Source organism: Camelus dromedarius, chromosome 20 (assembly GCF_036321535.1).
Source record: "Camelus dromedarius isolate mCamDro1 chromosome 20, mCamDro1.pat, whole genome shotgun sequence".
In the NCBI taxonomy this organism is placed as follows: Eukaryota; Metazoa; Chordata; class Mammalia; order Artiodactyla; family Camelidae; genus Camelus; species Camelus dromedarius.
This window is the reverse complement of record NC_087455.1, coordinates 36,344,291-36,371,210: the sequence shown is the minus strand read 5'-3', so window position 1 is coordinate 36,371,210 and position 26,920 is coordinate 36,344,291. Positions and strand designations below refer to the sequence as shown.

Here is a 26,920-nt window from a genome sequence, read left to right as displayed (position 1 = left end):
AATTAAAAAAAATGAAATTAACAAAAATAGCAAGACCGGTCATCAGAGTTCAAGGAAAACAAATCTCAGGTCTAAATGCCTTGTATGCTCCAAGCTGAAACCACTCTAATTATTTCACTATACAAGCTGATGTTTGGGAACACTGTTCCCAGCACTCCCTAACTATGGGAATTTTTATGAGCATATTTTATAAAAAAAAAAAAATATATATATATATATATGGTAATTTTCTTTTGAGAGGCAAATTGATAGTTAACAAATCAAGTGCAAGGGTTATTTAATTTTTACACAGCTCTGATTCCACTACCTTCCAATAAGCAGTGAGCCATGGCTAACCAGTTCTCACACTTAATTACTTAAAAAAAAATCTGCTGAGCACTGAAGTCTCAAAAAATTGGATCATATGGATTTGACATGGATGGAAGCAAGAATCATTAGAATGGTTTCACAGATACCCTGTTGACCAAATGTAACCAGTACATGCTTTTCAAAAGAGAAAATGAAGTTCTACTTTAAATGAAATGCTCTGCTTATTATTCTGGTCAATTTTAAAAGTTTGAGAAAACATGTTCATGAAAATGACATGAAACCTTCTATATGTGCTTAATAGTAAAGCGCATGCAGTCCTTCACAGCTAAAACAGACACTACACGTCTTCCACACGGGATTACAAAATGAATAGCCTGTGTATTTAGAAGTTTGGGGGAAGAGAAAAAAATCACGTTAACTTTTGTAACTATAACAATCATTTAACTCATGATAAATATTGAATAACTGAAGTCTTCTCTATATGTATAAGAAATATTATTAAGTAGCAGACTGGTTTCTTTTCAAAACAATACTTTATCTAATGTATACTGAAGGTTAAAAGAAACTCAGCCCAGTTTTCTGTATTTTAAGAAGCTAAAGAATATCAAAATAGAGAAAAGCACAATCCATTTAGCTAGGTATGTGCTGTTTTATACCTGAATGCCTCAGACACATTTTGAATGTTCTGAATCCTTCTAGAGTATGTAGATTATCACTTGGCCAGAATATAAAATTCCCACAACTATTCTGAATTAGCAAAAGCTTATTATAGCTTGGTGAAGGGCACATGGAAACTCTCTGTACGATCCTGCAATGTTTCCTTAAATCCAATATTATTTCAAATATAAAAAAAGTTCACATTATAATTTCACGACTACTTGACAATCAGATGGACTGGAACTACCATCGTGTCATGACCTCACTGTGCATCAAATGCTCATTCGTTTCCACACAATACATGATGGAAACCAAAATATGTAAGTAGTTTTTCATTTGTTAAACAGCTTGATAAAACTGGCACATATAAAACTGACTTCAGAGAAATATGATCTGGCTAATTAGAGTCATCAAGTTACCCTTCACATTGTAACTATTTACAGAAGAAATAAAAGTACAGTCAAGTTCACACTTAACCACATCACAGTGAAACAGAGATTTACTTAAGGCAGTTCTTAAAGACAGTTTTTTTCAGGAGAAAAAACTTTGGCCTAAGAATAATCTATTGGGGGGGAGGGTACAGCTCAAGTGGTAGAGCACATGCTTAGCATGCACAAGGTCCTGGGTTCAATCCCCAGCACCTCCTCTATAAATAAATAAATAAATAAATAAATAAACAAACAAACAAACAAACCTAATTACCTTCCCCCTGTAAAAAAGAATAATTTATCGGGTAAGAATAGATTTGGAAAGTCTAAAGACAGGGAAAAAAATGCCTTCTCCAAAGTAGCAAAAAAAAAAAAAAAGGTTTTTCACTTATTGGGTTAAGGAAAGAGTATTATTATTATTATTATTATTATTATTATTATTATTATTATTATTATTTTAAATAAATGGGCAATAGTTATCATGGGGAACAGGAAAGGTGATGTTAAGTTATCCAAATTTCATGCGTGGAAGATACTAATTACCAGTTTGGGCAGCACAGGCCGCACGAGTTAGTTCCAAAGCCCGTGAAGGTGGGTCTTGGCTTTGCCACCTTCTAGCCCTGTGACGTCGGGCAAGTTAGTTTCTCAGTGTCTCAGTCTCCACACCTGTAAGTGGGGGCGATACTACAACATCTGAGATTGCTGACGTGAGGACCAAATGAGGTACTTCCTACCACGTGCTTAGCACGGCACAACCTAAACTCCCGTTAGATGTTAGTTGCTACTGTCATTGTGACTGTATTCAGTTGGCTGCCCAGTAGGAACAGATGTACAGTCATCCTTTGGTATCTGAAGCAGTCTGGTTCCCGGACCCCTCAGGATCATCCCGCAAATCCGAGGATGATCAAGTCCCATGTAAAAAAATGGGATGGTATTTGCAAAATAACCTACATACATCTTTCCATACACTTTAAATCATCTCCAGGTTACTTACAAGACACAGTGCAATGCAAATGCTATGTAAATAGTTGCCAGCAAGTGGCAAATTCACACTTTGCGTTTTGGAACTTTCTGAAATTTTTTGCTCCCTGAATATTTTTGATCTGTGGTTGGTTGAATCCATGGATGTGGAACCCGTGGATATGGAGGACCAACTGTACGCTTATTTCCTTATAACTGACTAAGGTCAAAATAGCACCTTAAAGTTTCTTTTTTCTCCTAGCACTTAAATCCAAATGGCACAAAACTTTAGACAAAGCAAAACCACTGAAGAGGTCTGGATTGAGAGATACACGCCAATAAGTTTTTACCCCCTCAGTACACGTCATTTGAGGACAGAAGTTATTTCTATTGTTAGCAGTTCACTGTCTGAGTCCTTGGACAGGAAGTCCTCAAACCTCTTAGATGATACTTTTATAAATTTTATTCAGACCTCATTAATAGCCCCCAAATTTACTCAAAGACAGATAACATATAGGGGTCAGTCGTGCGCCCACCTTCCCATGTGCTATAGGGGACAGGTCGTGAGGCTCCATCTACCACATGGCAAAGCTGTGCAGTGTTTCACCCTCCCGGCTACATCACCACAGAATTCTCAGTGACACTTCCCCATAGCCTCCCAGAGTCAAACTCCACCTGACTTAGACACCTGACAGAAATACCAAAGCCAATCAAGCAAAAGTTTTCTTAACCCTACCCTGCTTTTTGAAGGGAAGGTTTTTTGTTTTTGTTTGTTTTCAAAATAGCTGCAGAATGTAAAGGCAAATAATTGTTTAATATACATCTACTTATGCATATACACATATTTTATGTCCTCTCCAGCTCTACGTTGCTGTGTCCTGGATGAGCGTCAAGTGTGCCAACAGGAAGAGCAGAGTGACGGCAGCAGAAGTGCTCCCCAGAATCTATTTTGAAACACTGACAAACACTACTTTAATAGCCACAGAATCTGAATGACTCATACATTTAAGTTTTCCTCTTCTGATTAATAGCAGCGATGATGGAGTGTACACAGGCAAAACTGAGCTGAACAAACAAAACAAAACAAAACAATCCTGAAGTTGATCAATATTACAAACAGAGACAACTTTTCTCCAAAGACTTTCTTATTTTAGGATAAAATAAGAAACCTAGACAAACTTACGCAAGACCCTGTTCCTAAGTCTCAGGTTCTAAAGAAACAAATTTTTAACCGTTAAACCTTGACCACCTATAAAATGCAAACTGCTATCAAGTGGATGGTTGTTCTCAAATGCAGTGCTAAAAGCAAAGACAGAAGAGTCCGTACGAGATGATTTCAAATGTGAAACGTATACACTGATAGATGGGAGAATTATAGAAAAGTCCTTCTAAATTAAGTTTTAGCTTGCTTTGGATGCAAATCGCTTGGGGGCTAAGAGAAGAGGAAGAGGGAAGCCTCTGGAAGGGGGGAGACCGAGTCAAAGTGGGGGAAGGTTATAAGAAACGTGAAAGGGCAGAAAGAACAATCCACGGTGCATGAAGGCGATGGAAGATGCACTGCACTTACGACAGATGGAGACCATTGGATACTAGATACAGCAAGGGCCACCATCAGCACACAGGAAGGGATGAGCTGACAGCCTTTGGAGGAGCAATGTGACCTCATGCGACCCAGAACAGCAATGCTCAAAGCTTGGCAGCGCCTACATCTGGCCGTCACCCTGTAGTGGGCAGAATGAGGCTGTGGTCATGATGATACATAGCACAGACCATCAAAAGAAGAGTCATATGATTTCATCTTTATAAATGCTACCTATTTTTGTTTTTAAGGATAATAAATGCAGAAATCTCAACCGTCTGTTCAGACACCCAACCTAGAAGCCAGGAACCACATTAGGACTTTCATCTCTAACAATAAAAATACCTGACGCTCTAGGAGACAACAAGTTCTTCTTGTTTTTCAAAGACGGACATATTTAATAGTCACATCTTTTTTAACCCGATATATTAAATATCATAGACCTTTTAAATACAGGAGGCACTTTACATGAGGAGCTCAGACGCACGGTCTTGATACGAATTTCATGACGTAATTTAAAAGCAACCAATACAAGTATATAATAGCTGAACTTTTATACGAAGATATACTCTGAATAACTTGTTTGTGGTTGCCATCATCTGGTAAGTGGAGAGGTGACTGAGAGATTTGTTCGGATGGGAGTAAACTACGTTTTGGCAGCCTTGTGTTATAAACTGAGTTCCCAAAGGTACAATAGATTTGTTGTATTTAAGATAGAATTCCCCCTTTTCTAGTCTCTCTGTCTACTAAATAAAGTAGTCACCTCCAAATTACTGCTTGGAAATACTTTCAGAATAGAACAAACTTAGGAATCTACTATCATCTCATAATCCTGGATGCCAAGCCAAGACACTAATTTTATGTGTTGCTATTGTCTAAACTTTGAGATTGCATGAAATAATAAATAATAATAATAATAATAATAATAATAATAATAATAATAATAATAATAATAGTTATTACTTACATCACATCTGTGTGTCAGGCACTGTCCCCTATGCTTTATAACACTTAACTCATTTAATACAGAAATACCTATGAAATATGCATTGGTACCATCTCCATTTTACAGATGAGGAAACTGAGGCACAGAGTTACTTGCCAAAGGCCACAAAACTAGTGAGAAGAACCAGGGATTCAAATCCAGAAACTTGCTCAGACCCTGTGACTTTAACCTTCATGCTAGATTTTCTGAGCATTTAGACAGCAATGAGAAACTCTACAATTCAATCACATGACAGTGATAAAACTTTCAGCCAAAGTAATTTTAAAGTAGTAACTCCTCTACCAATCTATTTGAGGCTGGGCGAGGTATAAATTCGATTAACTTCTGAATTTCTAAGGTTTTTGTGAATGAACAACTTAATTTATCATTTCATTTAAAACAGACAGAAACCTCTTCCTGACATTTTTCTTTCTGGCAAGAGCTAAACCCTTAGCAAAATGTGCGTGAAGATGTTTTCTAAATTTTATACCCTCTCTTTGCAATATTCAAACAATCAAAAAAAAAACACAAAAGGGAAAAATACATCCCTATTTCAGGGTTTTAGGCTTCAGTCTCTGATACTAGTCTTGAATCCATCATTAGATAAGTCTTTTAACTTTCACTAATGGTGCAGGAGACTTGAGAAACACAGAAAGAGGACATATGAACACAGGATGAGTGGCAGAAAGATTCAAGAATAGCCCAAAGGCAGTAAGAAGAAAAAGGAACTAAAGCGTCAGGAGCCAAGAATGATGTGAACAGCATCCTGAGAAAAAAAGAAAATGAAGCAGAAAAAAAAAAAAAAAAAAAAAAAAAAAAGAACCCAAGCCACCCTGAGGAACATTTGGTCAGAGAGGACATGGAAGTGTTTAAACACCAACCTGTCTTTGATTTAAAGAGTAGCAGTGACGTGACGGATCCAGTGTACACTCAGTTGTAAACCTGTTTAAGAGGCAACTCATCTAAAATAGTCTTTACTTAATATCTGGGGAAAACTCCCCAAATTCAATTGATCCATTAGATGAGCTAATTAACTAATCAATTGGATTAATCATGTCATCTCACGAGTCCCTCACACTGACTAAGAATATGGATATGTTTCAAAAGTGACAATGGGAATGAGTTGAACAAAGACAACTCAACAGTCATGGAAGTTACACAGTCCTCTGTATAGTCCCCGAGCACAACCTGAAGAATGCTAAGAACAAGTGTATGACCAAATGCTGCCATTGCTTCCAAGACTAGGAGGAATGTGACCAAGGCAACGTTTTGAACTAAAGCTATCTATCTTCTTTAACATTGCCCTGAAGGTCTCATTTGAGACCAGCAGCAGCTGGACAATTGAGAGGACCAGGCTCAGAGGAACACACAAAACAACCATAGGGAGCTGTACACGCACACAAGATGCAGACGCATCCACGTCCCTGTCTGTACACACACCCACTGCACGGCTTCCAGGGGCAGGAAATACATTTATTAGCCAATAGCCCCAATCCTTTAATCTCATACATAAATACGTTCAACTCCAAAGCCTAAGAGAAAACCTTAAAAAGCACTTCATGTAAACGGTTATGGCTGATGATTACAAACCACCTGTCTTATTTATAGCCACAGCTCAGCCCACAAGACGGATTGGACTCAAAGACTTCAAGAAGCTACTAGCAAAAGACACCAGCGAAATAACTGCTGGATGCTAAAAGCTGCCCATGGCGCGGCTCTTGACAGGTTCTCCCCAAGCTGTGCTGAGTTTCTTAAAAGACAACCTAGGTTCTGTGTTCCTAAAGAACAGGACTGTTTTGATAGAGTCCAAACAAAGAAAATGAGCTACTTGTAGCCTTTTAATAACACAATCTCTAAAAGCTTAAAGTCAGAGCAACCTCCCATTTTACCAAAGATATGAATTCATTACACATCATTAAAAGCAAGGTGATGTGTGTACTCTTAAGAAGGAGTTTTTAAAACCAAGTTTATTCTTTTAATTATTGTGACAGGGAAACGAAACCTCTCTTCCTGGAGAAGAATGTACGCTGGCATCACCAGAACGTGCACCCAGTATCGGTGGCCGTGTGCTGAGTGTCCTGCGTGCTGTGAGCTGAAGGTAACTTACGTGGGTCTGAAATCCTACCTGTTTCTGAAATTTTTCCTTGATAGTGGACAGCAGAAAATACTCATCCTGTCAATGCAGGGGACTGAACTGAGCGGCCATCCAGCACCGCCGCTAGCTGTCTCCTTGCCTGTCTCTTCCACTGGATCAGAAGTTCCTCAAAGGGAAGAAGAATCCTCTTGCTCTGGCACAGAGCCTGGCGTGGTGCCCGGCCCAGAGCAAGCACGGCATCAATGAGTCTGTTCAGTGGAGCAGGCTAAAATGGTCATCTTCACTCCCAAACTTTTGCTTAATTTAAAGCTCTTAGTTTTCCCCAGATTGGATGATTACAAATGTCCTCTTTATTTGTCCTGAGCGGATCTGTTATGATTAACCACTTCTGGTTCACACAAGATGTTTATTCTGCTCTGCTCTAAATAGTTTTATTTGGATCGATGTTTGTTCAAAGTAAACTTGAACACATTTTCATTGCCTGCCCTAACACAACCTAACAAACAACATGATTCACTTTAAAATATGCTTTAGCATCGTGTCTGTTGGGTAAATTGAGTGACTTGGAATCTTCTTTAATACTTATGGCAACAGACAGTCAGCATTCAGGGACTGGCAGAGATCCACAAACCTAAATGCAAAGGAAACTTTATTGACTAGGAAGCATTTTAATAAAAAAGATAATGTGATCAATAGCCAGATACTATGCTTCAAGTTTTTTTTTTTTCTTCAATTTTTTGATAATCAGCCAGGGGTGATAATGAGGCCAGAGTCACGAGCTCAGTCTGCACATGTGTAATTAGTTTTGTTTTTACAGCACGGACTGTACCCGAATCTGAGTCAGGTAACAGGTGTGGGGCTAAACACAGAAGAAAATGAGATGAGAGGACAGAGGTAAACACAAACCCATCTCCACTAAGTTTACTCAGACTGTATATACAAGTACCAGCCAGCCAAGTCAGAAACGGCAGCTTATTATTAATTTAGGAAAAAGATCACAGGCTGCTCAAAAATTATTTCATTCCATGTATTTGGGATTACATTCTATTTATAACCCCAACAATTCTCCAATCTCAGTACCAAACACAGCTACATATTAGCAATCCATTTCTAAGGCACAGCTATATTAATAGTCCTCTAAGTAACCAGAATTAATAAACTCATGGTTAGGTACTGTACATTAAGGTCATGGAAGAGTGACATCTTTATCACTAATTTTCAAGTGGCAGTGGGAAAATTATAAAGCCCTTAGGTCTCTTTTTTTAAAAATTTTTAAATTTTTAAATTGTTTTTACTGAAGTACAGTCAGTTACAACGTGTCAATTTCTGGGTGTACAGCATCGTGTCCCATCTTAGGTCTCTTCCTGGGGGGGGGGGGGTTCTGAGATAAAGTGTTTTCTTAAAATGTGAGACACAAGGTTGTCTTAGGGTCTGTGTCTTGAATTAAAAACCAGACCACACGCACGCATCGCTGCTGTAACGCTCTCAGACGCCGGTGCACAGCGCAATTCCCCGGAGAGCCACTGCAGCACGGACGCACCCAGCCCACTCCCCGAGTTCGGTTTTGCAGGTTGGGGGCAGGGTCCAAAGAGCTGTATGATGAAGGAACACACATGTTAGTGATGCAGATGAAACTCCGGTCCAGTTTTGAGGTTTTGCATAAGCCCAGCACATTCACCTAGAAAAAGTTTCATTTTTTTGTGTGGCTGCCTCTTTCTACGCCAGTCTGTGTAACAGACAAGACATTCTGAGGACATAAAGTGGTTTTCGTCCTACCCTTCCCTAGACAGCCTTCATTTTTGAAAAGACACGTTGAACCTACAGCCAGCACTGACAGCCCAGGGGAACACCCGTTCCAAAGGCCCGTCTGCGGAAAAGATACCTAAGGCGACGGGGTCCGGGTTGACGGGGCTCTGCTGCCTGGAGTGGCTGCTGCCGCCGCTGCCGCCCTTCTTCAAGTCCTCGGCGTCGCTGTACCTCCGGACCCAGTAGTTCAGCTCCTCGCGGTCGGCCTCCTGGCAGCGCCGCAGCACGGTCAGCGAGCGCCGCGTCTTCTCCACCATGTCCATGATGCAGTTCAGCAGCTGCGGGGAGGCGGGCGGGGAAGGGGGCGCCGGTCAGCGCGACGCCCGGGCCGCGGTGCGCCCGAGCCCGACCGCTTGAGGGCAAGGAAGGACGTTACTTTATCCTAAAGGCTTCGGTCTGATACTGTCAAACGGTAGATTTGAAATGGGGACCCAACACCCAAGTAAACTCAGTGGGAATGAGAGTAAAAAGTGGGGCGCGTGGCAGGGAGATTTCAGCTGAAGACATACGGTCAGCAAACCCATCTCCCCAAACACCAGTCCCGTTCCTGTATGAACTAAATGACCCTTTCCAGTAAGGCAGTATTGGACCTATTGATCTGGCTGTAAGGACTGAGTCCCTTCCACAATCTAAACATTTCTCTTCCGTACGTGGCTTGGATATCAATTTAGAAATCAAACCCTACATTGCACTTCAAACATTCTCACTTAGTTTTTCAAGTTTTCAAAACAGCAGAAAACATGCCTTCAAAGCACCCCCACACTTTTATCACGTAACCTCATTCCAGGTGTTTTCAAAACATTTTTTAACCGAAATGATTACCGACGTCTTACATGGTCAAGGTGTTTCCATTCCTCTGCCCATTCTCTGTCTGTTAGTCTGTGATCAATCATTTCTTCTTGACGTGTGCCATGCAACCCTACAAATGCAGAGAAGAGGGCTGGATCACCCCAGAGCATCCAGGACACAATCCGTATGCGCGAAGGCACTTAGCAGAGACTACGCGGGCAAACTCAACCACGTAAAAATACATTCGATTGTGAACGGAGACATGAGTCATTCTCAGATTTGCAATTTCCTAGCGGGCCCCTTGTAGAAGAATAAAATGTTAGAACTAGAAGGGAGTTTAGGGGTCGCTTGGTCAGAACAATCTCTTTTACACATGAGGAGAGGGGAGTGAAGTCATACCCAGCCTGGAGCTAGTTATCCATATAATGTTTTTCTACGTGAAAATGCAACTATATCCTGCCTCTTAATAAATACAAGTAACCACAAGCAGACATTAAGTGGTTTCAAAGTGTGGCATTCCTGCACTAAAGACAAAGACAGCATAAATAGTTTGACACGGATTTTCTACAACAAGCATGGCCAAATGATTCCACATTTCAGCAAAGTATAAATGAACACAATCCTATTGCATATGTCTTTGTGATAAAGGCCATGAAAGCTACATATCCTCATTTAATTTACCAAAATTAAATAAATAAATAAATAAATACATACATACATACATACATACATACATACACTGGACATCCTCTATGAGAACAAAATCAACATACCAGACATAATTTGACAAATATCAAAAATCCAAGCTAAGAAACTGAAATTCCTAATTTGTGGTCCGTAGCCTAAGTATTAAAATTCTTCAGCATCACAGAGAAAAGATACTACCACGAAAAAGTAACATGGAAGAGTTCACCAAGTGAGTGACAATGGTAATGAACCTGAGGAATTAGCTAGGATGCTAATCAAAATAGAAAATAAATGTGTCTGGCTAAAAGGAACAGGTGGAAGGCTCTGATCGGAGACACCTGGAGACGTGTGGCTCTTCTGGCAAATTCAACATGCATAAAACATCTCATGTTCTACTATAAAGGAAAGGCATTGGGCTTTGGCAATATTTTCCATTTTAAACAATTAAAACTATTCATTTTGATTGGTATTTGTCACACTGTTACTGTGAATAGCAAAATAAGTCTGGCATGGTTTAGTCTTCTAGACACGTAGGCTGCTTCTCTGGGGGTATTACGCAGGAGCTAAATGACAGTGAGAGTTATGAGACACTGCATTCTACTGTTTTGTGAAATCTGAGTGGTTAGAAATTCTCTCTTTTAGCTGATTTAGAGAAATAAAGATAATGAGCCACATGACTCTTTTCAGCCAACCATGAGATGCGATTTAATTTGTAGCTCATGGAAGTGAACACATATACGACAGCTCTCTCAGCCTAATGAAAAGCTGAATACAAAAGGCTCTGCATCATCCTCTCCAATTAGAATATATTCTGAAATATATTTATAAAACTAAAATTGTCAATGCCACCTATTGGTAAAAAAGTAAAATTGCAGACACATTTTAATAATTTGCGTAACAGAAAAGATGCTAGAGAAAAGTAGTATTTAGTTACTGCTCTGTTTGTTGTGACAATTTCAAGTTGAAATGTTTGCAAATATGTAATTTTTGTTGACTTATTTGATGCCTGTGTTTTAGGGGAAAAGAACTACCAGGGAAGCAAGTCATCACAGAAAACAACCAAAGAGCGATGAAGATATAAACGTGGTGTTGAATTAATGATGGAGGCATGTTGCTGCTTGCCCTTAAGGACCAAGAACTTCAGAGGTCTTAAAAGTTTCAAAAATTCAGCAGATTAAATCGGTAACGGTACGAACTCTAACACCTATTAACAAGCAGCAAGATGTCTGTGGCTAATGGAATAAGAGCATTTGTGGAACCCCGCTCAGTATCATCTCATTTAATCAAAAATAAATAAATAAATAAATACATACATACATACATACATACATACATCAGAAACATGTTTGAGCCCAAGTACTTGGTGAAAAAATACAGGACTCATTTGCTACTTTAGAACTCTGAAGGTCATCTGCTGGATAGAGACAAATCTTTAAAAAAACTAAAATAAAACAACTCAGATGTTTACATTTATTAATTCTTCTCTTTCAGATACCTAAATATTCATTACCACACAATTTTTTATTTATATGCATAATACCAGAGGGGTCCAGTATGGGAAAATAGCTTAGACTCATTAAAACACATTTTCATTTGTGGGCAATTAGACACCGATGTTGAGTCTTACCCAATTCCTAACTAGGCTAAAAGTCTAAGTTCACTAATAAACTAATGCTTGTAAAGTTTTACTTTCTTAGAGGATTCTAGTGAGTATAGATCTTTCTATGTATGTCTCTGCATTCAGTAGACATTCATAAATCACACCAGACTAAGTATATCTTTATGACAATTTTTATATTCTCAGAATGGCAGCCTGATATAACACCACAATTTGGTACTCATACATCAAGATTTTATTTTACTTTAACACCCACTAAACCCTGCCAGACTTCAGGGATGGTTAAGTAGTTGTGTATATTTATAGAGATTAGCACTATTAGTTTTATAAGCTAATATAATTAAAAAGGTAAGGAACATGGTCTGATAAAAAAAAAAATCACATGAAGCCAGTGGGTACAGATATAATTCATAAAGGGATATTTCACATTGCTAGACGAAAACATAATCATTGCGCATAAGCATAATTACTTCCTTGCTGATTACTTTATAGTGTACTGGAGCTAATATTTCATAAAACAGAATTTGCTGCCCAAGAAACAGGCCATTTCCTAGCACCTGCAGAGAGGGGTATCTTGAATTGGTCTTCCAGCGACCTGGTGACTCTGCTTCTATTAGAAAAACGAGCAATCATGGTTTGGGGACGTGAAGTCATAAATGACCGGCAAGGTGTGTACTTGGAAGGCAGTTGTTAGGCGTTCGATGTGGGGGTCAGGGTGCCACTCCAGACTGAAAAACAACATCACCATTTTTGAGAGTTCTCTGAAATGGTACCTGAGAGAACACTAAACAGCTTGGCTCTTAAGAAAGCACAAATGATATGCTTAGCCATTTGTCTGACACACTATGTAAATGCAGAAATGGCTGCTGTGGGGAAGCAAAACTACTCCTTCACTGTCTCACAACCAGGGGCCCCAGTACCTCTCCCCCGAGCCCGACTCTCCCTTTCTGTTTTCTAAACCTTCGGAGGGTCATGTGTAGAAAGGCAGAAGGCCCTTCCTACGGCAGCGCCGGTGCTACCGACCTAGCTAGGTGTCTGCCGTAAGCCTGTGCTCAGCCACGCGCTCCGCCTGAGGCTGAGAACACCGCGCTGTCCCTGCCACTCAAGCAGGTGAGCTGGCTGTTTCCCGAGTCCTGTGCCCTCAGCTCTGTGTTCTGCTTTTCCACTTGGACTCCATCCCTTGCTGTTTCCAGGATCCCACCCACCAAATCGTCCACGTCAGGGAAGTCTGTCAGCAACTAGCTACGAGGTAAAGGCAGTCTTAGGGGTGGACGGCATGGATGTAGGAGACAGAAAAAGGAGGGAGGGTGCACTGTTGGTCTCAGTTTATCAATAGCTTGACTCACCCAAAATCAAAAAGTGAAGAGGCCCCAGAAATAGGAATGGTGCTCTGACACTATCACCTCAACCACTGATCGTGTCTCAAAACTTACCTGTTCTGTCTTCCTTCTTTTTCTTCAAGATGAACACCTGTTCTTTAGAAGACAGTGTCTCCTAAAGGCTTCACTGCCAGCAGTTTTATGCAAAGAAGGAATGAACACAGGCAAACGGAACACATATTTACCCAAAGTCGTTCCTCCCTTGGTATTCTGATCTTTGACACTAAATTGTCAACACTCAATTGAACCACTGGTACTTTAAGGTTGAAGGGGAAAAAAAAAAGTACCAAATCACTCCTCAAAGAACACCTGTTGAGTTAAGCCACAGACATAATACCGTCTCATATTTTTCAAATACAGACCATCTCAGAGACTGGAAGTATCAAAATGGACTGTAAGACTACCTGAAATTAAAGATACAACAGAAGAAAAAAAAAAAAGAAAGAAAAGAAAAGAAAAGGAAATGAAATAAAGAGAAAAAGAAAAAAGTATACAACAGAAGAAAAAATAAAATGAAATGAAAATAAAAAGGAAAAAATAAAAATGATACAACAGGAGAAGCTCTTAAAAATATATATTTGTGGCAGGCCAGTTATATATGAAACCTCTCATGGAACTCATTAAAAAAATTAAACTAAAAATTCACTTCACATTTGTTAATACAGTTGAGGTTTTTGGATTTAGATGTCCTCCTTCCAAAAAAAAAAAATCTGCTGTCACAAAGAATGCAAGTAATTAAGAGAGAAAGCAACAGCTGTTAAAGGACATACTAATATTAGCCAATTTTTCATATGAAGGAGACTTTATATAAAGGAAGAGGCTTGAGAGGGTACAGCTCAAGTTGTAGGGCGCATGCTTCGCGTGGACAAGGTCCTGGGTTCAGTCCCCAGTATCCTCTCTAAAAAATAAATAAGTAAATAAATAAACTTAATTTAAAAAAAAAAGAAAGAAAGTTTTTACTCCATCACAGATTTCAAACCTCAGATCAGCCAGTCTGTGAGCGCACAAGCCCATGAGAAGGGAAGCGCCCCTTCCGTCTTACCCATAGGTCTGTTCCTGTCCCTGAGGTCCCTGTGGCTGGGGTGTCGATAGGAGTCCCTGTAGTGGTGGGCGATGGCCATATCATCCAAACGGTAATGCTGAGGGGGCGGCGGGGTGGGGTGAGGCAGGCCGTTGGGCTGGTAGGGCAAGCCGTTACTCGGACTATACCGCTGGCCGGGGCTAATAGTGCATGGTCGCTTGCTTGGATGTTCTGAGTGCAAAGGCTCTCTGTCAAAGCCATTTTCTTTGGTTCTGAGGAGGGGAGAGAAGAGAGTGTGTTTCATAATGTACTCAGAAACTGGCACAGTTCAGATACTCAAGGTTTGAACTTGTAATGGAAACAGAACATTCCTTTGGTGGCCAGAAACTTCCAAGAACTCAGCTTCCTAGACGACCGGTGGGAATCCACTGAAACCCATGCTGAGGGCGAACGACCACAAGACGGCTCCCAGGAGAAAATGTTCCCCTTCTCGTCAAATTAGCCAACATCTTCCCAGGTGGCGCTCATGCGGTTAGGTCACCAACAAGAGGAAACCAGAACTCCCCTCTGCAGACGCCATTTTCATCCAGAAGCAACTACTTGATTTCTAACCAATTACCCTGAGACCGGTTGCATTCGGTGAAGATTCATCCAGGTACCAAAGCATCACCCTTCAGATGAGTTTTTTCAGTACGTCTATTCCTCTGATCCACCCTGGTATCTGACCTGCACATCAGAGACCTTCTACATGGGCTGTGTTGTTCAATACAGTGGCCACACATGGCTCTTTAAATTAAATGTAAGTTAATTACCATTAAATAAAGTTTAAACTTCAGCTCTTCAGTAGAGGTGGCCAAATGTCGGGTGCTCTGTCGCCACTGGGGGTGGGTGGCTACCGAATGGGACAGCACAGAAACAAATCATTTCCATCATCTCAGAAAGTTCTGTTGGGCAGCAGCGACCAAACTGAACCAGTGCAATAAAACAGTGTAACGTCAGGCACTCCAACATTACCCTGGGTCGCCAAGATAATCTATTAGCAGTCACACAGAGCTGGCTGGGATCAGAAGGAAGACCCAGGCGAATCCCCTTATGTTAAAGTTGAGGAAACGCAAGCCCAGGGAGCACGAGTGACCGGTCTGGGGTCATCGGATCTCAGGGCAGGACAGACACACCCTGACTGCATTTCAACATGTGACACACAAAACCCTGAACCTGGCTTTCAGACAGAATGCATTCCATCGGTGAGCCCTGATTACTCATCACTGCTCCTAGATTCTCAAACAGAAGTAGGGCTAAAGAAATATTTCTGCCTGAAAGTACCTCTGAGAGACTAACTCAGTACACTCAGTAAGACAGGAGCAAACCACATCCGCCTGTGCCTGGAGGCGCAGCTCCCAGACTGATTTTTCCCTTAGGTATGTATGGCTCCCTCACAAGACCAGCACTCACTGTATCCTTAGACCAGTGGTAGCTTCTGTCGTCCCCTGGAAAATTTCCTCTAAGAATTCTACCAAGTCACAGTAGCTGCAGATTTCCACACGCCTGTTTGATTTTTGGTTGGTTAGGTTTAGAGACCTTAAGACACCTTCGCCACTTGCCCAGTGCCGAGGATAGGCTTTGATGAAACTGGAGGGATCTGAGTGGAAACTGACTTAACAACAGGGATCATGAGGGGCAGCAGGATTCCACAGTGAAACATCCTGTATGTCCCTATAGGGTAGGGCCCCAGTGACAATTTACACATACCAGATTAAGTAGGACACAGGACTCAGAGACAGAAGGTACAGGCACACTGAGAACTGTGAGAAGCTGCAGGGTTCCACATGAAACGAATACATGCCCAACGCACGCTGAGGGAGATGCACTCTTCCGAAGCCAGGAGATGGACCAACATTGGAAATGCCAGCAGGGCATGGCCTCTGTGGGAGTGTCGACCAGAAGTCTCAATGCTGCTCCCATCAAAGTACGTGTCTGCACTAAAATCTTCAGCCTCCATACATATCGATCACTGATAAGACTAAGATGTCCAACATAGCTCAAACATAACCTAAATGTACTGCTTTAAAATAGTTTTTCAAAGTGAAAGGAAACATTCGAGATATCGATTTGTCTCCTTAGAGGATTAGCTATGTGATTCTAATCTGTATTTCCAAATCCTATACATTTCTGAATAATACATTTCAACATTCAATGCATAAACATTTCCAGCATAAATCAGCTGGAAAATACTGAAGACTAAAAGTAGCTATGAGCATAATGCCAACACAGCACCTACCTTACTGGCAGTGTGGTGCAGTGGAAAGAGCACCGGACTGGAAATCAAGAGACCTGAGATTTAGTCCTGGCTCTTCCACGACTAGCTGTGTGACCTTGGGCAAGCCACTTAACCTCTCTGGACCTCAGTTTGCTCATCTGTAAAATGAAAGCGTTGGACTAGATCAGTGGTTTTCAGACTGTGCCACCTGAGGTGCTTAGGGATTCTGTAGGCAATAAAGAATTTTTACCCTAAACAGATTTAAAGGGCCAGAGGAGGCCACTTACTCATTTTTAAACTTTGAGGTTCCACCTAAGATTTCATTTTTTAAAGGAAAAAGTCTGCTATTAAAATCAAGTTTGAAAACCACTGGACTAGGATGACTTCTGAGGTCCCTTCTAGTCTGAAAACTCTGAAATTTAGTTATTCTATATTTATATCTAAATGTCATTTGTACAGAACAGGGAGTATGATCAATATTTTATAATAACTACAAGTGGAGTGTAATCTCTAAAAATTGTAAATCACTATGTTGTACACCTGAAACTTATATAATATTGTACATCAGCTGTACCTCAATAAAAAAATAAATTTGTTTTAAAAATGTCATAGTTATGCTGATTGGAACACACAGGGCTGATGGTCCTCTGGCCAAACTACGTCTGAATCAACAGACAACTTCTGTGCTTTGCTTGGAACGACAGACTATTTATACCTGATTTTTTGTGTGTGCAAAATAGAAAACAGTCTCTAAATACCTTATAGCAGCCTAAATATCTAAACGTCAAAACATTTCTAAATATCAAACTGTCTTTTATCCAATTGCGTCAAACCATCTCAACTTACTGGTTTTGTGATAAAACCCTTGTCCAGAGATGACAACACTGGAAGAATTCTGTTTCCAAAGTAGTTAGAGATTTTGTTCGTCTCTGCCCTCAGATCAGCCCTCTGATCAGTGCTTTTACTCCCCCTCCAAAAACAAGGACAGTAAGTTCTTAGAAGCAGGGTCTCAATCTGTCCTGTTATTTCCATCGTGTCCCTGTAATCTTGTCCTGGGTCCCATCTCTCCTGCAGTTTATTGGAGCAATAAGGCTTACCACCTCACAGAGGTAGTTATATTTTAGTAGCAAAGCATTAAAACGTTAAAACGGCCCATAGAAATAAAGTTACCAAGTCTCCCTGGTTGCCTCCCACCACTCGTGTCACTTATAAAGCCAACTCTATTCAAAGGGTGTAAGCACAGAAAGGTAGCCAAAATGACTGAACCGCTACTTGTTGACTTCTTAGAAACGCCTACAACATTCTACACCTCATCTGCTTGGGCAAATTCCACACTTGCCTGTTATTTGTTACCCTTTGAAAGTACATTAGACAAAAACCAACAAAAACTTTTCATTGTCCCGTACCAGCATACCCTTGAAATAACTCACATTCCAGTGCGACGCCTGCCACATCTCATGGATTTCTGGAAGGCATTTTTTGTTTGTTTTTTTATATTCTATCTCCCTGCTTGGAGAAATTTTCCTGACTATAACCTAACCACTTCAACATTTAGATCTCAGTCACTTCTCTCCCAGGGTCAGATGTCCTAAGAGTAGAGAAATGCTCAGGACTCAGATGTGTGACCTCAAGACAGCCTAGGGAAGTTCACCTCTGGCTTCAGCTTCCTGCCCAGTAAAACAGAACTAAGAGGAAACCATACACGTTTAAAAACAACACTTGAGACAATCTAATTTACACCTTACAGCACTTGAGGCTGTTTTTCCTCAAGTCCTCAATAACAGAGGCTGTAAACTGACTTATTTGAGGAAGAAAACAAGCTTTAAAAAAAAATTTCCTCTATATAAAATATTTTAAATGTCATAATTGGCTAGTATGCACTGATAATCCATTAGTAATACGGGAATGGGGAAGAATTAAGAAAAAAATTATTAAGCTCATGGCAATAAATAAACTAAGAGGACCGATCAATCTCTTACGTAACAGGAACAGGCATGAGTTTGTTTCCTGATTAAATTTTTTAAGTGGGGGAAGTATCACTAGAAAGACCGTTCTAGGGACAGGCAAACTGGTGTAGCATAGTAACCCTTAAGCTGGCAAGGAAGGAACATAAACATCTCTGATGTCAGTCCTGTTACCAACAAATGCATGCCTTAGGCTCTGACTTCTCCAACTGATCACAGGCATTTCAAATGGAATGTGTCTCTAACTCAATAAAAAAAAAAAAGATTATACTGTACAGCACAGGGAAATATATTCAAGATCTCATAGTAGCTCACGGGGAAGAAGAATATGAAAACAAATATATGCATGTTCATGTATGACTGAAGCACTGTGCTGTACACCAGAAACTGACACAACAATGTAAACTGACTGTAACACAATAAAAAACAAAAACCAAAACCAAATCAAATGGAACGTGTCTCAACTGACCTTGTGTTTCCCTAGTACCTCCTACACTGGGCAATTATGTCACCTTCTACCTGCCACCAAAATAGAAACATGGATGTCACGCTATCGCTTTGTTCTCAAAATCAAGTCCTCCTGGTCTCTTAAGTGTCTCTGTCCTACCCCAGGATGCCGTATCTTGTCCTGACCACCCCGCTGTCTTTAGGCTGAGAGTCTTTAAATACATAAATAGTCTTTACTTTTGTATTTTAGAAGCCTGTATCTAAATCTTGGGGGGTGACCGTTCTAGTAAAGAAAAGCCCAAAGACATTAAGATCTTAACACGAACCCCACCTTCCTTCCCTGATCTAATTCATGCAGTTTGTTGAGGCTTCCACAGAATGGCTAGACGCTGAATCAAGGGCAGGGCGGGGTCATTTAGGGGCATATTTTTAAAACACAATTCAGTAAAAAATCTCTTCAGGAATTATCAGGGAATAGGTGAGTTTAGACAGGAATTTTACATAACACCCTTCTATTGGTGCTGAATAATGTATCTGAAACAAAATACATTACAAATTCCCCTGTCTCCTTGAAAAGAAAATCAAACCTGACTCTTCAGGACAACCTGTGGTGATTCCTGTGTTTTGCAGAAACACCGCCTTCCAGGAGATGGTGAAGGACAGAGAGATGAATGTCTCAGGACGATCACCGCTGGGCCTTCCATCTCTCTGCTGCTCAACAAACACCAAGGGGATAACGTCCTGAGCAAAGCGCTAACACCTTCAGGAGTAAATGAGATGCTAGTGGCGGACGCTGGCCACCCCAGGCAAAAACATGATACCAGGACCTGCGAGGACTACAAGATGTGGGTTCACAGAGCTTTGCCTCTCACAAGGAGAAGGTGGAATGCTTTGGGCACCTGTCTCCCGAGCTGAGCTCAACAGTCAGACCATCTGCGAGCAGCTGGCCCTTTATCTTTGCTAATTTCTGGCCACTGTAGTCAATTTCTACCGTTCCCACTGCCTGGGATTAGATATTCTAATCTGTCATCTACACATTCCAATTGGAGCCTTCTTAATTTTTTTCTTGTTAGTGACCCAACCACGGCGTTTCATTCCCCGGGCTGTTTTCGTGGCTGTGGGTGTTTCACAGATGCATATTTTAAAACGACAGAAAGCAAGAAAATAAACAAGAAGGCAAAAGACTTAGGGGAAAGGCCATTTGCTTTACGACTAAAAAATGACTGTATTAAATTAAATCTGGATTATTTACTGGTGCACCTTGTATTCTGCTTGATGTTCCGTGCTTGTGGTGTTTTGCTCGGTTTTGTTTTAGGTACGGGTATGTGTAAGACACACTACCCTGAGCTTTGCTGGGCACAAAGATGAGCAGGACCTGATCCCCAGCACCCCCTGGAGATTATGGTTTGGTAGTAGACTCAAATTGTTTTTGCAAGTGTGCCAGCAAGAAATTTTTTACCATGAACACAATTTAATCTAATAAGCGATGCAAGACTACTATACTTTTACACAGGGCTTGAACTCGGGGGCACCATAAAAAGTACAAAAGTGGAGATCAAAGGCAGAAAAGACCACTCAGAATGTACATTTGAAAGAGCAGGGCTGTGGAGTTGGCTCCAGTTTGGGTCCGGCTACTTGCTGGCCGTGTGAACTCAGGAGGCTTCATCTCTATGAGCCTCTGTTTTCACCCACAGACTAGGGAGACTAGGGACGGTTACTTCAGAGCTACTGAGGGGACTCAGGAGAGAACCTACAGAAAGAGCCAAGCACATATTTGGATTCAGTCCCTTACCCAAAGCGCTTTCTTTTCAAGCTGAGGCGTTCGGGGGCTGGGGTATACAAACAGTTGTGAGAGCATGGGCGTTCAAGGCAGAGAACCTGGGGGTTAGAGTCCACCCCATCGGGGAGACCCCGGACACAGCATCCAGTCTGCCTGGATCTCCGCAGTAGGACTATCAGGAAGTAAGTGTTATGTGTCACTACGTAAATTATTCAGCATGGGCCTGGCACATCCTAAGTGCTCAGTAAATAGTAGCCATTATTAGAATATTTATGATTGGGAAGCCTTTGCTCAGATGGTAGAGCCTGTCTGAGTAAGCCTGCAAAGTATGAATAGAATTGTGATATATAAGAACTCCAGCACAGAACAGAAACCATCAGTCAGAATACAGACTAAGGCACAAACGTGTTCAGCAGGGCTAGACCCTAGGAGAGCAGCAAAAACAGAACCAGCAAGTTCATGCTGAGGCTGGAGTGTGGAGAGGCCAAAATGTTCTCTACAGCCACGCAATCTTCCCCATCAAGTAAGGACAAGTTAATGCTATTTCTCTAGAAGCCTCCAGAATTGATGTGACTAATATATTAAAAAAAATAATAATTTCTATGGGGATGATTATTGTCTTCTTGAAACTGAAGACTGCAAGAAAGATACAACACAAAACTAGAATGCCTGAATGCAATACTAGTTTCCCATATTTTTTCATAGAAAACCGAATGCAGTCGATAATACAAACTTAATTCTGACTTGTGCAATTAATTCCACAATTCCTTGCAAAGTGCACCTATCTCTTCTCTTTAGAAAGAGAAAAAGACTGAACCACGCTCATTGTGCAGAAAAGGGAACGCGGACCTAGTAAGTCCAGCTGGCGTGCACTTTGCTGGCAAACACTCACCCGGCACGGTTTCAGGATGGCCTCCTCACAACCCTCCGGCACCCGTGTTCTTTATTCCACTTGTTAGGCCAGGAAACCAGGCCGACTGTGGGTCCTCTCTTGTTGTAAAGATTTATATAAAACCTCAGAACATTACACTACTCCACTTACCCACATGAGCAATTACAGAGAAGAAACACACGAGGGAAAGCAAGGGGGGAAAGACACGATTCTTAGCGGGGCTCTTCTTACTTCAGCTGCGCACAATGAGGCGTATTCTGTGCCCCTGGAGGACTTCAGGGACCTAAGTACGCTGGCTTCTCCACTAAGGAGCTTTGTTACATGAAGCATGTTGTTTGGGCCTCAGTTTTTCTCAACCATAAAGAGAAAGGACTGGCCTGGTAAACCCATAAGATCCCTCCCAGATGACAAATTATATACTTCTGAAGCTCAAGAAAGTCTTCTGAGAAATTAATGTTTTAATAATTGGGGGAGGAGGAGGAAATGCATATTAATGCAACTATGTGGCTATCGTGACAAAAGTCAGGGTGTGTTAAACAGAGTAATTTGAAGCATAATTACATTAAGATCTTATATATGTATGTATATATATGTCTATCTGTATACATTTGTATGAAGGGGATTAATACTTAACATCAATCACTTGAAATGAGGGGGCAGTGGAGAGAGCGTTACCCATACAGAACCGATGCTCATTCAGTTTAATTTCTTAAGCAATGAAGCTCCTGAGTCAGAAAATCAGCATAACAGGTGAGAAGACGATGGTAAAGACCAATTATAACAAAAAAAAGCTGCAGCATCTAAGCTGTGAGGAAGGATGGCAGTGATACAATCAACACAACAAAGGCATCTTTTTAAACTTAATGACTTTTATCTATTCTGTAATGTCAAAGTAAGGCAGCCCATCAGACTACGCCCCCCCTTCTCACTCCATCACAGAGTCTGTCTTCATGGCCATCAGGGTGAGCAGTTTTAAATCAGAACTTCCTAAACTTTCCCTAACATTTTAGAGGAAAAAAAAAAAAAAAAAAAAGAACATGATTTTAAAATAAAAATTGTCTTTTTCTAATTTGGGTTCTGCGATATTCTACCACAGACCTACAAATCTAGTATAGTTGTTCAGGGATTCACCCCAGAGCTATTTTTAAAAAGTAGAATACATTTTACTCTTCCATTCAGAGAAAAAAAAAAAAAAGATTTCATAGACTTCTCCAGAGTATTCATTTCTCTGTAAATAACAGTAATGCTTAAATATATATATAACCAGTGATGATCATATTTAAGGATGAGAAGTTACATTTGCCAAAACCCAGCCCTGAAACACGTGATGACTGTTTAGGAGATTAAATCAGCCCTCATCACGGAATTTAAGCCCCCAAAGTTGTAAACAAAATATAGAGCGCTCTTTTGTTCGTGACATGTCATGAACAAATTACCAAAATGTGTTTTCTCCTCAGGTGTCAGTTTTTCCCTCTTTTAGTGACTGATGGTTCCCAGTGTTATTACAGAAACAGATTGATCTTTTTAATGAGCCAGTTTAATAGACTCCAAAATCTCACCGTGGCTGCTCATCCATGTCAGACCATATGCACCAACAAAACATTCAGTAAAACAAAAAAGCTCTGCTGTCAGACAGCTCCACACTCTATAAAATTTCATATAGTAGATGTGGAGATACAGATAAATAACCAGAGAAGAGGAAAATGCATATGCAAACACGATGCGGAAAATATATGCAAAGAAATACTGTAAAGGCCCATATTTTCTTGGCTCTGATCAAATTCCCACAAGATACAAATGTATTTACACAACATACTCTCATTACCCTTCCTCCTAACTCTAAGGAAATCCATTTGCTATCCTTCCATTGTAACACACACGTCAGGTTTTCCACTTGAAAAAGAATGTTCCATCCAAAGCTCAACCGTGTGGGTTCTGGCTCCAAAAACTGAATAACCAAAGGGAGAGAGAATGAGACGGGGGGGGGGGGGGGGGGGGGGTTCCTTCAAGAAAACGCCACCTGATTGGACGCAAACACGCATGCGCACACAGCCACAGCTCAGCAGAACGAAAACGCCGGTTTCCTGTGGAATTTACATGACGTCTGCGTACTGATGTTAGCACACTGCCCAGGGCTCACCTCCGCACGGTTCAAGGGAGGTCTGACGTCACGGTGCATTCAAATACAGAAACCGGGAAAGAACCAGCGGGGAAATGGCTGGGAATGTAGAGAAACGGATAAAACAAGTTCTCGTTCTACCGGATGTGGTTACTTACCAGTCAGGGTTTCTAGACTAGACTGTGCCCATTTCTAAACTGGCCTATAGGATTATCTTCACATTTACCACAGCTGTCTGACTCTTTCCCTGTTATCCCCTCCTCCACCCAAACAGATGTTCTTCCCAATGTCCCACCTAGTCTCTCCCTAATTCCTTTTGCCACACTGTCTTGGAAAAATGGAGCTGGATCATCAATACTGACTTCCTGTGGGGTAAACGGGTAGGGTCAGACAGGAACACACACTGAAGCATCTCTCCTTGAGCTGCTTCTTGGTTTTCAGCACCGCGTGGACATGCCATTCAGACACTTGGATTTAGCAGCTGCCTTTGAAAGCCCAAGTACTAAATGCTTAAATACGACTAAGAAAATAAAACTTGCAAAACTGAGAAAGTAGCGCTGTGGGAAGGTCACGTATGGAGGTGGGTCCATAGCAGGTCAGAAGTAAACTAATGTCGAAACTTTTGCTTTAGGAATTTTAAACTATTAAGAGGGCCTATGTCAAGAGGAGAAAAATTGCAGAGATTGCAGCATAAAAACTGCTTCCCAGGGGATTATGTAATAACTGTATATAAACTGGCTGGCTTTTAATAACATTCTGATTTGTAAAGCAGCCAATACGTTTAAGGGTAGCTAAGTCGGTCACAGAGAGATGTCTCTGAGCTGCCCCAAGGATCGTCAGCTCCCATGAATCTGTGTCAGAGTGTTAGCCTCTCAAAGGCTGGTAAACTCTTGCCTGACGAAATGCAGAGAGAAAGGATGGCTAAGTAAAGAAAGGAAACAAAGCCCATGACATGTACGTTTCTGAAAATAATTTCATTTCAAGGTTCTCCGTATTTTACAAATACTTTGCAAGACGGTGCTAATAAGACCATATTCCTGTGTTAAAAAATGGTCATACATGAGGGCTGAGGTAGCCAGGAAATGATTTTAATCAGGTGCATTGCAGGTTTCATGTATATGCCTACCCAACAACTGCTTTGCAGGGTTTAATGGAGAATGACTTCATTTTACATTTCTTAGAATTCTCAGTTATGAGACCAGCCTGCCTGGTAGGAGGAATACTGATTTTCAGGTAACATTTTTCAGTAAAAATGCCATCTATTTGTTCTATTACTTTACTCTTTATCGTCACCCAGTTCATCTAGCTTCCTGAAAGATTTCTCTTAGTTCCTATAAAACCAAATTAAATACCTACTGCATAGAGTTTAGGCCAGCTATCAAAATCATCATGTTTTGAGAAACCTTGGAACAACAGGTTTCCTAACACTGAAGGGTAAGTATGTGGTTGGGATGAATTATATAGTAAATGAGAATTTTAATACAGGCACACCTCGGAGGTACTGCGTGTCTGGTTCTAGACCACTGCGATAAAGCTCATATTGCAATACAGCCAGTCACTCAATTTTTTTTGGTTTCCCAGTGCATGCAGAAGTTATGTTTACCACTAGTCTATGAAGTGTGCAGTAGCATTATGTCTAAAACACGATGTACATACTGTAAGTAAAAAATTACTGCTAAAAAATGCCCAATTATAAGAGTAAAATCAATGATCACTGATAACAGGTCACCATAACAACTATCATAGTGAAAAAGTTTGAAATATTGCAAGAATTAGCAAAATGCGACAGACACAAAATGAGCAAATGTTGTTGGGAAAATGGCGCCAACAGACTTGTTCCATGCAGGGTTGCCCCCAAAACTTCAATTGAAAAAGAAAAATAAATAGTAAACCGCAGTACCTGTGAAGCACAGTAAAATAAGGTGTGCCTGCATGGACCATCTCGGGACCATCAGTGCACCTGGCATGTCTGAATGTCACCTATCTTTCCCTTTTACTGTCATGCTGCAAGTTGTGTAGAAGCACCAGGTCACTATGCTGTGCATCTGGACTACCACGGTGTCTCACACTCCGAAAACAAAATGACACATGGCAAAGGTCAAGCTGCACAAAAAGCTAACTGCCGCAGGCCAGACTCATCACTTATGACCCCCAGGGCCAGCGCAAGACGCCCCCAGTGGCCCCGCAGATTATCGTTCTTTTGCAAGAAAGGCTGAGCAGCCGTTGAGCCACGACACGGAAGCCATCCTGGTACCACAGGTCCCGGGACGCCCTCCCTCTCACCTGTCTGGAGTTCGCCTCTTCCCGTTTTCGTTCACGTCGAGAAGCAGCTCCGAGGAGTCAACAGGTGAGGTGGTGCTGGCGTCCAGGAGCAGCTGCTCGTGCTGGGCGAGGTACTGGGCAGGGTTCTGCTTGGCCAGCCTGGCGCAGTGCAGCAGCTCCCGCTGCAGCAGGGGCAAGTTGGCCTGCGGGGTGGGGGTCGGGGGGGGGACAGGGATGAGACTGGGGGGGACGGGAGAATCCTTGCAACCACCAGACTGACCTCCCTCTCCAAACACTGGCAGACCGCGGAACTCGGCTAAGCGAAGATGCTGCCGAAGGCACGTGGTACGTTTGATGCCCGGACGCAACGCTCAGGACCGGGCGACGGTGTGCGCCTCTGCCTGGGCCTGGGCCTGGGCCGCCCTGAACGTGGACGTCTGACCCTTGTGAGCATCTCACACTTCCTGCCTTCATGCCCCTGGACAGCACGGGGGTGGTTCTTATTTATATTTTTAAGATCCCTGAATGCTCAAACGTAACAGGATACCAGATTCCAGCTCTATCTATGAGCAACCTTTGTTTCCAACAAGGAAGACAGAGGGTACATAAAACATACACGTGGTTCGCTTAACCTCACAATAGCCTCCCTGACACGTTCAGTTTGGGATCTAGTTACTTACCCAGATTTTTTTTTTTTTTTAAGGCTAATCTTATGAAATACCTTTGTTCAACTACTAACTTCAAATGAAAAAATAGAGATATGAACATAGAGATTATTTCTAATTTAATAATCAACATTAAATTCAGATGACGCTCCAGTCCTGATGTCCCGGTTGGAGCTCAGGCACAGAGCAGCATCACTCCTGGTCCACAGTGGGAGTCTGCT

General features: G+C 41.4%; 1 protein-coding gene across 6 annotated transcripts in view; it reads right to left on the bottom strand.

The window, feature by feature from the left end:
• The window catches only part of RUNX1T1 (RUNX1 partner transcriptional co-repressor 1), a 138,804-nt gene that overhangs the window by 21,370 nt on the left and 90,514 nt on the right, over positions 1-26,920 (bottom strand). For all 6 annotated transcript variants that reach the window (XM_031439304.2, XM_031439305.2, XM_064476968.1 and 3 more), the window contains 4 exons: positions 26,056-26,237; positions 14,335-14,585; positions 9,653-9,738; positions 8,896-9,097 (listed from right to left, as the gene is read on the bottom strand). In XM_031439304.2, coding sequence (XP_031295164.1) covers positions 8,896-9,097; positions 9,653-9,738; positions 14,335-14,585; positions 26,056-26,237 — 721 coding nt within the window. The remainder of the gene's footprint in view (positions 1-8,895; positions 9,098-9,652; positions 9,739-14,334; positions 14,586-26,055; positions 26,238-26,920) is intronic.